The following is a 12,317-nucleotide window of genomic DNA, read 5'->3' as shown; positions in this document are numbered from 1 at the left end:
ATAGACTGACCACTGTCACTTCAAACAACTTTTATGTGTATAAATAAGCGTCTAACATGAAACGTTTGATGCTTCTTTTGCTTATTTTGGAGAAATGCTTACAGCAAACTTACCAAGAGGTGCACTTCTTGAGTTCCTCAAAAACTAAATAACCGATGAGGTTACTATAAATGGCATCAGAGAATACCAATTTTAACTCCAGATATAAGTGCTAAATAGAGACGAAACAACTGCTTTCCAACTGCTGTCTTGCTCTCTTTCGAGTTAGAAAACGCTCTCTTGCTGAAGCCAATGCGTCATCACCTCTCGTGTAACGTTCAGTTGATTGATCCACAGCTGCCAATTTATCACCATCATCGTAACCTTTTACAGTTACATATGATGTTGTTAACTCTGCAGCTTGCTCAGAGTTGTTCTGTGTATGACTAGAAGTCTTGGCTTGAGTATCAACTTTCTCTATATCCCGAGTATAATCTGTCTGTGCATTCTTCTCAGTAGGGCCATGTTCAGGTACCGCTGAAGTGCCTCCGGGTGGCTTTTGTTCCTTCCGTTTTGTGGCATCTTCTGATTGAGCACCAAAAGCTACATTCTCACCGAGCCCAAAGTAAAAATCGCTCAAGTCACTCTTCTTGGTTACCTACATGAAGCAGTCATGTCGGTTACATTAACTGATTAAAGAAAAGAAATGGGTGCTGCATAATGAAATTTAATGACCAAGATAACCAACTAAAAAAGTAAAAGCATCGAAGAGAAGTGTGATCACTCCTGAGAAATAATGAAATTCCTAGTCCCACTTAATTGCAACATAAAACAACTTATCACTCAAATACTAGTCAAATTTAAATTGCATCATTGCTGAAAGCAGCCATTTGAATTGGATTCGACATACAATAACTAGAAGCCTTCACTCATAATGGATCTTCTTGCACTATGGTTGATAACATAAAAGAAAATTCACATTAAGTTTCGGAACATTAAACATGCGTATTGTCACCAGAAGGACCAATCTTACTGGCTAAGCGTAAAAAAATTATGGTGCTCCATGTTTCACAATAACATGAGAACCATCATAAGTCTTGTCCTCTCCTAAGTCTTGCCCTAACTGATGTTAAAGACATGAACCATGCTGATCATAAGTTAGCCAGGTTGTCAAATCCACTCAAACCCTCAAGACACCTCACTGTGCTTCATAATTGGAAGATTATAGTTTATAAGACTACAAGTGTCACATATCTTAACACGATATGATCTGATAGCCTATCTGACTAAACTGGGTATGAATCAAACCCCTAACCAAAACTGTCCAAATTCTGATCTGATCAAGGTTTTAAAAATCGAGATGAAGGTCAAGACTGGTAAACAAGAAGGGGATAATAATGCAACAATTGGTTGGGACAATATGGTTGGAGTATTGGACAAAGATGATGATAGGATAAGGTCACAGAAAAATTAAAATCAATACAAAAACCAAAATCAGATAAATTCAATTTTTATGGAAAAAATCAAAATTACCACCAAGCTTATATTAATAGATGACTAAGATGTGAACCTTGGATACAATAATTTTACCAAGGTCTCATTCCATGTGGCCAACACCAAATAGCATCTAATACTTGATAGCTAATATTACAATTCATAAATTAGCTAATAGATAAATTCAATAATTATGCTCACAAATGCAATACTCCCGAAGGCGAAATATACACTTAATAACTTTCATCACTATAAATCTACAAAAGTTATCGAAAGTATTTCTATCTGATGTTAATACCAAAAGGATTTAAATTTAACAAAAGAAGATGACACAAGTATGTACAACATGACTCCAAATTGGAAGCACATTCAAACAATAAATTGATAAGTTCTAATAAAAGTATTACCATGTTTCATGACCCCGACAAACTCATGGTTTTGACTTCTTAAAAAAGTCCAGATAAACATACAAAAGGCAATTGCTGATGAGCTGATTCTACAACAATGAAGTGATTTTAAGCTTTTATTCTTCCACCAAAGAAAAACAAAATCAATTGTCGAATACACCACATTTTGTTGAACAGTGGATGTTTTTTATGCACAAAAGGTTGCATAAATCACATTACATATGCAACAAGAAAAATAAAGCAAAGCAGCAAAAAGAAAGATATGAGCCACTTACATCATCTCTTTCTTCACGAATTTGGCGCAGCCTCTCTTCGTCCAACCATTTAGCTTGTTCTGCTAGCTTTTTCTTGTAGGCACCGGTTACAAACTTTTCCTTATCTGCAAAAAGGTGATCATCCTTGCTCCTCTCTTTCAGCAGCTTCCTCTCATATACAATTCCATGTTCCCGCTCACGTTGTTTTGCTTTCTCCATAAGTGTTTCTATATACTTTGACTGCAACCAAGATCAAACACAGACATAAAATTTTTAACTTGCATTCTTAATCGTTAAGCACTCAAAAAATAAGGTCGATCCTCTCCCACAATTTAGGTTTAACACAAAAAGGATGCCGCCGAAAAAGAACTGCCGAATTAGGATTTTTGAATTCACATCATACTTGAACAAAGCACAATTGAAAATTAAAATGCTAATTATTGTGCCAAAGCAAACATACAAAGTCCACAAAGCTTTACTTTGTATCCTATTATTGATCTGAATTTCAACCAAAATATAATTCAATACTCTTTGTACGAGAGATCGACTAACTTGAAAAAGAAAAAAAAACTGGAAAAGGTATCCCATGTTTATTTCAAGAAAGGAATGGAGAAGATACGATAAATAATCACCGTCACACCTGCCCCACCCTGAACACGAGGGAAAACCAATTTCAAAAAGAGTAATAAGGTGAGTTCGTTTTGTAGAGTATCCGTCTTTGGGTACATATCTAAGAAATATTCTTGGAGCCCAATTATCATCGTCATAGTCTCATCTAAAAAATCACTTCTTTCAATTTGATCATTCGAAATGACCATGAAAGAAGGGAATAAAGAGGTCTCACATAAGACTGAAACGCAATTCCATGCGATCATCAGCGTAATTAAAAGGATCATGTTTTCATCCAAACGTAGGCAAAAGTGAAGTACCTTTCTCTCCGTTCGATTCTGAACCTTGGGGCGCGCAATCTTCCCTTTCATCTCGTCGTAAACCCCGTCGTAGTCGAAGACCGAGGGATCCTCTTCCATTGCCTTTTTGTGCTGCTCCTCGATCTACCAAATTCCACCATCAATCAATCAACCCGTAAGTTAATTTACTCATCAATACCAGGAATAAGGAAACCATTTTAAAAAACCTTCCGGAGAGACTTGTTCTTGGACGCCTGCCGTGAGATTTCCCTCTCGATGTCATCCTCGTCGTCGCCGCCGCCGAAAGCGAAGGCAGGAAGGGAAGGGCGAGGAGGAGCCGGCTTCGAGGTCTTCTGCACCAGCGGAAATCGAAGCCGGAGTCCGTAATTCTTCATCCCTCGCGCTCACCGGCTCTTCTTCCTCCCCTTCCTCACTCCTATTCGAGGTCCCAATGACCAGCTCCGAGCTCCTTTATGAGGATTGTATTCTGCACATATTCATAAACAGAAACATCCTATACAAACATTATAAATTCACGGACTAAAATCATCAAAACACGAAAGAAAAAAGAAATCCACAAAGCAACATATATGAACTTCTGGAAGTTCTTTCCGTACAAAATCTCGCCATTCCCTTTCACAGGGAATAACACTTTCTGTCATCCTTTTCGGAGAGAAGAGAAAAGACATCAATCCGAAATCCATCTAGACCACCACCAAGCACACATGATCGTGGGAGAAAAAAAGGCCACATCAAAACCACAATGGTTCATGTGATCGGATCGGTGTTCTCTTCTTGAAACAAATTTTATCGAGAAGGTAGCAAAGCGACCGTAACAGAAGTGCGCACCTCGTAGGCAGCAGCAGCAAAAAGCGGAGAAGAAAAGCCCAATATCAGATCAGTAGGGGGATTAGGGCTCGGAGGGGCTCTTGATATGGATGGGTGTAAGGAAGAGGACGCGAAAGGAGTGACGGCGGAGGGATCGAGGATATGTGCGGCGGAGATCTCAGATCGCGAGACGACGTCAATTTATCGAGGCCCTCTGGGTTTGATTTCGCTCAGGTCCTCCCTATCTTCTCAATCGCTGCGAGTCTCGAAACCTTTGGACGGATCCTCCTAGTCTGTAATCGTTTCTGCTCAGATATCCTACACAGGCGGAGCTGTGTACTCTCAGACTCCACAAGAATTAATTGCATCAACGCCAGCCATATTGACCTGTTTAAAGCCTTTACCAAATATATATTTATATTTATATACACATGAATCATATATAACTTGACATTGTATATTTTATTGGAAGACAGCAAACATAATAGAATATATTATTGATAAATGATCATTGCTTGACACTTAATTAATTATCACCGATGTAGATAGGCATTAGATCTCTGATGGACCATACAGGATTGTGCTTGTGTTAATATATTTTTGTACCAGGTTTTTCTAGATTTTATGAGTCTTTTCTAGAAAATATCATTTTTGAATATTAAAAGGATTATATAACATAAAGCGAAGAAGATAATTAAGATTTTCTTTTTTTAAGGTTTTTGGAGTTGAAGTTAAGTCTAGCGATGAGTTGGCCGAATCAAGCTAGATTAGTGGAGGGTAGTTGGTCTACACAATACCGCCGCAGGTGAGAGCTAAGTGATAGAGCAAATCCTTCTATATTAGAATTAGAAATCGGGTGAAGTGTGGATCTTAGTATAAATCGATTCAAGTTTGTTTTAATTAGGAGCTCAAAACTGTCAATTCCCGGAATTCCGGGATCAGGCGGTTGCAACAACTGACTAGGGCTGTTGCACCGCCTGGTAGAGCTCGAAGACTGAGCCTCTAGGCGGTGCCACCTCTGTCAGGGGCGGTTGCACCACTATGCCAGAGCTCGATGACCGAGCTCAGACGGTTGCACCTCCTGATTGAGGCGGTTGCACCGCCTGGCAGAGCTCGAAGACTGAGCTCATGCGGTGCCACCTCCTGTCAGGGGAGGTTGCACCGCCCAGTCTCGCTTGGAGACTGAGCCCAGGCGGTGCCACCTCCTGGCTGGGGCGGTTGCACCGCCTAGTCTCGCTGGGAGACTTAGGCCAAGCGGTGCCACCTCCTGGCTTGGGCGGTTGCACCTCCCACAGCAATCAGGGTCCGAATGGGTTGATCCATTCGGCCCAATTTAGGTTTTTTAGGGGCCCAATTGCCCCAAGATTAAGTTAATGGGATCACCTCCCATTTCCAACTTAATCATTGTGCTAACTACGATAATTCCTAAGATAATTTCTGCAGCTTGCTCCGGTGCGTCAATCGCTTCTTCTAGCGAGCTTCCGGCGAACTTCTGTCGATCATCCGATGAACCCTCGGTGATGCTCCTACGGACTTCCAGCAAACTCCTGGACTTGCGACGATCCACTTGGCGAGTTCCGACGAGCTTCTTTGGCAAGCTTATGGACTTCTCGAATTTGTTCCCACAGAACCTCCGACGACTGTCTGAACTTCCGTCGAACTCTCGAACTCCCAACGTGATCATTGTCTTGACTCCGGCGCAACTCCTGCTGCATGTCTTACTTTCATCGCAGTTAATCCTGCACATGTAAATAAAAGCTTCGATCGAGACAATTAATCCTAAGCAATTAACCAAGTTGTCCGGCATGTCATTGGTCCCTCGACGCTTCGTCTGATTCTTCGGCGCATCGTCCTTTCCTGCGGCCTATTGCCCAATCGGCCAGTTGACTTCGCAACTCCGATATCTTTGGCACAATACCCACTCTTCTTGGTCCGATGCCCGAGTCCACGGCCCGAAGCCTTCTGTCGATACGTCGACCGATCCACGGGCCCGACGTCCAATCTTCTGACATGTTCCTCCAGCACAACATGATTTTCCTGCTTTAATTGTCTCATCCCGATCGAGGCATCCCGCGTCACTCAAAACGCAGATTAAATCATAAACATATATCAAGTAGTTTCATCATCAAAATACGAGATTCAACAAGACCCCTTTATGCCCTTCTTTCATGGTCATTTCGAATGATCAAAAGAAATACACTCATTATTGTTAAAGCCTCTGTCACGCGGATCGGATTCGATCTTAAACCCGATAATAGTTCTTAATAGATCCAAATGGACCAATATCATAATCGGACCTAATCCGGTAAATAGACCATCTAAAACGATGCCAAATGGATCCTTATATCGTATCGGACGTATCATTAATTAGGTGGCAATCGGATCTGGCATATTGATATTTGGTTATTTTAATAGAAGAGAAGGGAAGATTGACGAGACAAAGAAAAAATTACACAAGCGGCTCTCTTTAGAATTTTGATAGCATACAACGATTAAAAGGACGAAGCATCCCACACTGACACGAATCTTAAAAAAATACACCCGTTATTGTTAAAGCCTCTGTCAAGAGGATCGAATTCGGTCTTAAACCCAATAAGAGTTGTTAATGGATCCAGATGGACCAATATCCTAATCGGACCTAATCCGGTAAATAGACAATATAAAACGATGCCAAATGGATCCTTGTATCGTATCAGACGTATCATTTATTAGGTGCCAATCGGATCTGACATATTGGTATTTGATTATTTTAATAGAAGAGAAGGGAAGATTGACGAGACAAAAAAAAAATTACACAAGCAGCTCTTTTTAGGATTTTGATAGCATACAACATTTAAAAGGATGAAGCATCCCACACTGACACGAATCTTAAAGAAATACACCCGTTATTGTTAAAGCCTCTGTCACGCGGATCGGATTCGGTCTTAAACCCGATAAGAGTTGTTAATGGATCCAGATGGACCAATATCCTAATCGGACCTGATCCGATAAATAGGCCATCTAAAACGATGCCAAATGAATCCTTGTATCGTATCAGACGTATCATTCATTAGGTGGCAATCAGATCTAACATATCGGTATTTGATTATTTTAATAGAAGAGAAGGGAAGATTGACGAGACAAAAAGAAAATTACACAAGCGGCTCTTTTTAGGATTTTAATAGCATACAACGATTAAAAGGATGAAGCATCCCACAATGACACGAATCTTAAAGAAATACACCCGTTATTGTTAAAGCCTCTGTGACGCGGATCAAATTCGGTCTTAAACCCGATAAGAGTTGTTAATGGATCCAGATGGACCAATATCCTAATCGGATCTGATTCGGTAAATAGACCATTTAAAACGATGCCAAATGGATCCTTGTATCATATCGGACGTATCCTTGTATCTTATCGGACGTATCATTCGTAGAAGTCATAATCTAGAATATTGACCGTCTTTTCTCCTCTCCGGTCTATAGTCTTTTTGAGATTTGTCTGGAACCAAGATTTTATCGGTGGTGAATGATGAGTGGGGGGAGACCAAAGGTGGTTGGAAGATTAGATTTTGGAGGAATCTTAATGGCATTTTCGCTATAGGATTATGACAACCTTCCTGTAGTCTGACTATATATTATTGCACGCTCTCTCTGGTTCTAATGACACCCCCAAGGATGAAGCTGGAATGTGAACGAGATATCTTTCCGGTTGCTTCTCCCCACAACATCTGAAATCATTTTGAGGTGACATTATAATTTCTTCCCCTCCATCTTTAGCTTTTGTTTTTGGCTCCAACTAAAGTTAAAGCTTTTGTTTGTTTATTCTCTAATAATAGAATCCTCTCTCTCTTTTATTTCTCAAATTGTTGAAGCTGTGGCTCATCATTTCCCTGCAAAAATTTGTTGTTTGTTTAGAAGTGATTTTGTTCTCTATTTGCCATCGGAGAAGGCCTAAATTCTATTATTTATTATTGGACAACAATCTGCAGTGACAAAAAAAAAATTCTGCCACTTCCCCAGACAAGCAATACTTCTCCAGATAGAATTCTTCACAGAATTGAATTTCTATGTTCATCTTACTGCTGCTCAGACTGATACAAATAACTGAAGAAGCTACAAATGAGGTCTATGTTATTGCAACTTTTGCGTTTACATCACTTTTATCTTGGTGCAATTTTGATAATAGCAACTTCGACTTCACCAGCCTCGGCTACATCCTTCTCTGTTCATAATCATATATAGACTGACCACTTGTCACTTCAAACAACTTTTATGTGTATAAATACGCGTCTAACATGAAACGTTTGATGCTTCTTTTGCTTATTTTGGAGAAATGCTTACAGCAAACTTACCAAGAGGTGCACTTCTTGAGTTCCTCAAAATCTAAATAAACGATGAGGTTACTATATATGACATCAGAGAATACCAATTTTAACTCTAGATATAAGTGTTAAATAGAGACGAAACAATTGCTTTCCAACTGCTGTCTTGCTCTCTTTCGAGTTAGAAAAACGCTCTCTTGCTGAAGCCAATGCGTCATCACCTCTCGTGTAACGTTCAGTTGATTGATCCACAGCTGCCAATTTATCACCATCATCGTAATCTTTTACAGTAACACCTGATGTTGTTAACTCTAAAGCTTGCTCAGAGTTGTTCTGTGTATTACTAGAAGTCTTGGCTTGGGTATCATCTTTCTCTGTATCCCGAGTATAATCGGTCTGTCCATTCTTCTCAGTAGGGCCATGTTCAGGTACCGCTGAAGTGCCTCTGGGTGGCTTTTTTTCCTTCCGTTTTGTGGTATCTTCTGACTGAGCACCAAAAGCTACATTCTCACCGAGCCCAAAGTAAAAATCGCTCAAGTCACTCTTCTTGGTTACCTACGTGAAGCAGTCATGTCGATTACATTAACTGATTAAAGAAAAGAAAATGCAGCTTCATAATGAAATTTAATGACCATGATAACCAACTAAAGAAGTAAAAGCATCCAAGAGAAGTGTGATCACTCCTGAGAAATAATGAAATTGCTAGTCCCATTTAATTGCATCATAAAACAACTTATCACTCAAATACTAGTCAAATTTGAATTGCATCATTGCTGAAAGCAGCCATTTGAATTGGATTCGACATACAATAACTAGAAGCTTTCACTCATAATGGATCTTCTTGCACTATGGTTGATAACATAAAAGAAAATTCACATTAAGTTTCGGAACATTAAACATGCGTATTGTCACCAGAAGGATCAATCTTACTGGCTAAGCGTAAAAAAATTATGGTGCTCCATGTTTCACAATAACATGAGAACCATCATAAGTCTTGTCCTCTCCTAAGTCTTGCCCTAACTGATGTTAAAGACATGAACCATGCTGATCATAAGTTAGCCAGATTGTCAAATCCACTCAAACCCTCAAGACACCTCACTGTGCTTCATAATTGGAAGATTATAGTTTATAAGACTACAAGTGTCACATATCTTAACACGATGTGATCTGATAGCCTATCTGACTAAACTGGGTATGAATCAAACCCCTAACCAAAACTGTCCAAATTCTGATCTGATCAAGGTTTTAAAAATCGAGATGAAGGTCAAGACTGGTAAACAAGAAGGGATAATAATGCAATAATTGGTTGGGACAATATGGTTGGAGTATTGGACAAAGATGATGATAGGATAAGGTCACAGAAAAATTAAAATCAATACAAAAACCAAAATAAGATAAATTCAATTTTTATGGAAAAAATCAAAATTACCACCAAGTTTATATTAATAGATGACTAAGATGTGAACCTTGGATGCAATACTTTTACCAAGGTCTCATTCCATGTGGCCAACACCAAATAGCATCTAATACTTGATAGCTAATATTACAATTCATCAATTAGCTAATAGATAAATTCAATAATTATGCTCACAAATGCAATACTCCCGAAGGCGAAATATACACTTAATAACTTTCATCACTATAAATCTACAAAAGTTATCGAAAGTATTTCTATCTGATGTTAATACCAAAAGGATTTAAATTTAACAAAAGAAGATGACACAAGTATGTACAACATGACTCCAAATTGGAAGCACATTCAAACAATAAATTGATAAGTTCTAATAAAAGTATTACCATGTTTCATGACCCCGACAAACTCATAGTTTTGGCTTCTCAAAAAAGTCCAGATAAACATACAAAAGGCAATTGCTGATGAGCTTATTCTACAACAATGAAGTGATTTTAAGCTTTTATTCTTCCACCAGAGAAAAACAAAATCAATTGTCGAATACACCACATTTTGTTGAACAGTGGATGTTTTTTATGCACAAAAGGTTGCATAAATCACATTACATATGCAACAAGAAAAATAAAGCAAAGCAGCAAAAAGAAAGATATGAGCCACTTACATCATCTCTTTCTTCACGAATTTGGCGCAGCCTCTCTTCGTCCAACCATTTTTCTTGTTCTGCTATCTTTTTCTTGTAGGCACCGATTACAAACTTTTCCTTATCCACAAAAAGGTGATCATCCTTGCTCCTCCCTTTCAGCAGCTTCCTCTCATATACAATTTCATGTTCCCCCTCACGTTGTTTTGCTTTCTCCATAAGTGTTTCTATATACTTTGACTGCAACCAAGATCAAACACAGACATAAAATTTTTAACTTGCATTCTTAATCGTTAAGCACTCAAAAAACAAGGTCGATCCTCTCCCACAATTTAGGTTTAATACAAAAAGGATGCCGCCGAAAAAGAACTACCGAATTAGGATTTTTGAATTCACATCATACTTGAACAAAGCACAATTGAAAATTAAAATGTTAATTATTGTGCCAAAGCAAACATACAAAGTCCACAAAGCTTTACTTTGTATCCTTTTATTGATATGAATTTCAACCAAAATATAATTCAATACTCTTTGTATGAGAGATCGACTAACTTGAAAAAGAAAAAAAAACTGGAAAAGGTATCCCATGTTTATTTCAAGAAAGGAATGGAGAAGATACGATTAATAATCACCGTCACACCTGCCCCACCCTGAACACAAGAGGGAAAACCAATTTCAAAAAGAGTAATAAGGTGAGTTCGTTTTGTAGAGTATCCAACTTTGGGTACATATCTACTGGTTTTCTTCCTCTGAGAAATATTCTTGAAGCCCAATTATCACCGCCATAGTCTTATCTAAAAGATTACTTCTTTCAATTTGATCATTCGAAATGACCATAAAAGAAGAGCATAAAGAGGTCTCACATAAGACCGAAACGTAATTCCATGGGATAATCAGCGTAATCAAAAGGATCATGTTTTCATCCAAACGTAGGCAAAAGTGAAGTACCTTTCTCTCCGTTCGATCTTTAACCTTGGGGCGCGCAATCTTCCCTTTCATCTCGTCGTAAACCCCGTCGTAGTCGAAGACCGAGGGATCCTCTTCCATTGCCTTTTTGTGTTGCTCCTCGATCTACCAAATTCCACCATCAATCAATCAACCCGTAAGTTAATTTACTCATCAATACCTGGAATAAGGAAACGATTTTAAAAAACCTTCCGGAGAGACTTGTTCTTGGACGCCTGCCGTGAGATTTCCCTCTCGATATCATCCTCGTCGTCGTCGCCGTCGAAAGCGAAGGCAGGAGGGGGAGGGCGAGGAGGAGCTGGCTTCGAGGTCTTCTGCGCCAGCGAAAATCGAAGATGGAGTCCGTACTTCTTCAACCCTCTTGCAGAACAAATAAGAAAGTGATGGATCGATCTCCCAATGACGAGCTCCGAGCTCTTAAACAATTAGGGCTCAAGAAAAGCCCTAGTTCGCAGAACGAATCAATCGTCGCAGGGCTCCAATCCGAAGGACTCACTGATTTGGTTGGATCAAAAACCCAAATAGACGCCGAAAACCCATGAATCCCGCGTAGAACCACTCAAGATTCAATTGCATGGTCCGGGGAAAAGGTCAAAAAGCCCTAAAATTCGACCTCTGATCGTTCCGAGTCCGGTCTCCGATCGAAGCCCCACCAATATCGAATGAACCGAGGAAGGGATTTAGCATACGCCTCGGGAGAGGATAAGTAATCCTAGGCCGACGAGGTGTCATTACAAAACTCTCTTACTCTTTCCGGCCAACGTGTTCAATTACCTGCTTTATAATTGGACAAGTAAAAGTGAGCATCGTGAGTGAGCGAGAACAACTCAACGACCTTCCGGTTTTCCTAGCACAGATACGTATCAAAGAAGGGTGGAAAGCATACACAAAGACTGTTTCATACAACACGTCATGTCAACAACAACAACAAAAGAAAAATCACCTTATTTGGATTTTTTTATAGTCATTTTTGTGTTTCCATGTCATAAAAATCAATTTCTAAATAAAGATAAACTCTATTTAATCTCGGTTGAGTTGATTGGATCGTCAATTTTGTTAAGTTGAAATCACTATTTAAAATTTAAAATTTAAATTAATAAATAAATAAATTTAATTTTTATAAATTA

General features: G+C 39.1%; 2 protein-coding genes across 2 annotated transcripts; both read right to left on the bottom strand.

Moving 5' to 3' along the window:
- Positions 1 to 211: 211 nt before the first annotated feature.
- Positions 212 to 4,268, bottom strand: LOC135644272 (uncharacterized). The gene is made up of 5 exons (XM_065161741.1): positions 3,892 to 4,268; positions 3,270 to 3,556; positions 3,064 to 3,186; positions 2,156 to 2,374; positions 212 to 637 (listed from the first exon to the last, which is right to left on the bottom strand). Exons 2-5 carry the CDS (start codon positions 3,435 to 3,437, stop codon positions 212 to 214), a joined length of 936 nt encoding a protein of 311 aa, XP_065017813.1. The 5' UTR covers positions 3,438 to 3,556; positions 3,892 to 4,268.
- A 3,998-nt stretch (positions 4,269 to 8,266) lies between these two features.
- LOC135644271 (uncharacterized) lies at positions 8,267 to 11,612 on the bottom strand (the record flags this gene model as incomplete). Its single annotated transcript, XM_065161740.1, has 4 exons — positions 8,267 to 8,728; positions 10,246 to 10,464; positions 11,173 to 11,295; positions 11,379 to 11,612. Coding segments are annotated over 4 exons (1,038 nt in total), but the record flags the coding sequence as incomplete, so codon positions are not given.
- Between the last annotated feature and the right edge of the window lie 705 nt (positions 11,613 to 12,317).

Source organism: Musa acuminata, chromosome BXJ3-8, assembly GCF_036884655.1.
Source record: "Musa acuminata AAA Group cultivar baxijiao chromosome BXJ3-8, Cavendish_Baxijiao_AAA, whole genome shotgun sequence".
Classification (NCBI taxonomy): domain Eukaryota; kingdom Viridiplantae; phylum Streptophyta; class Magnoliopsida; order Zingiberales; family Musaceae; genus Musa; species Musa acuminata.
The sequence above is the reverse complement of the archived record's forward strand: the minus strand, read 5'-3'. Positions and strand labels throughout refer to the sequence as shown.

Coding starts and splice junctions, on each gene's coding strand:
- LOC135644272 (XM_065161741.1), bottom strand. CDS start 3,437: ATGAAGAATTACGGACTCCGGCTTCGATTTCCGCTGGTGCAGAAGACC. Junction 3,187..3,269: donor AGAACAAGTCTCTCCGGAAG/GTTTTTTAAAAT, acceptor GGAATTTGGTAG/ATCGAGGAGCAGCACAAAAA. Junction 2,375..3,063: donor AGAATCGAACGGAGAGAAAG/GTACTTCACTTT, acceptor TCTTGGTTGCAG/TCAAAGTATATAGAAACACT.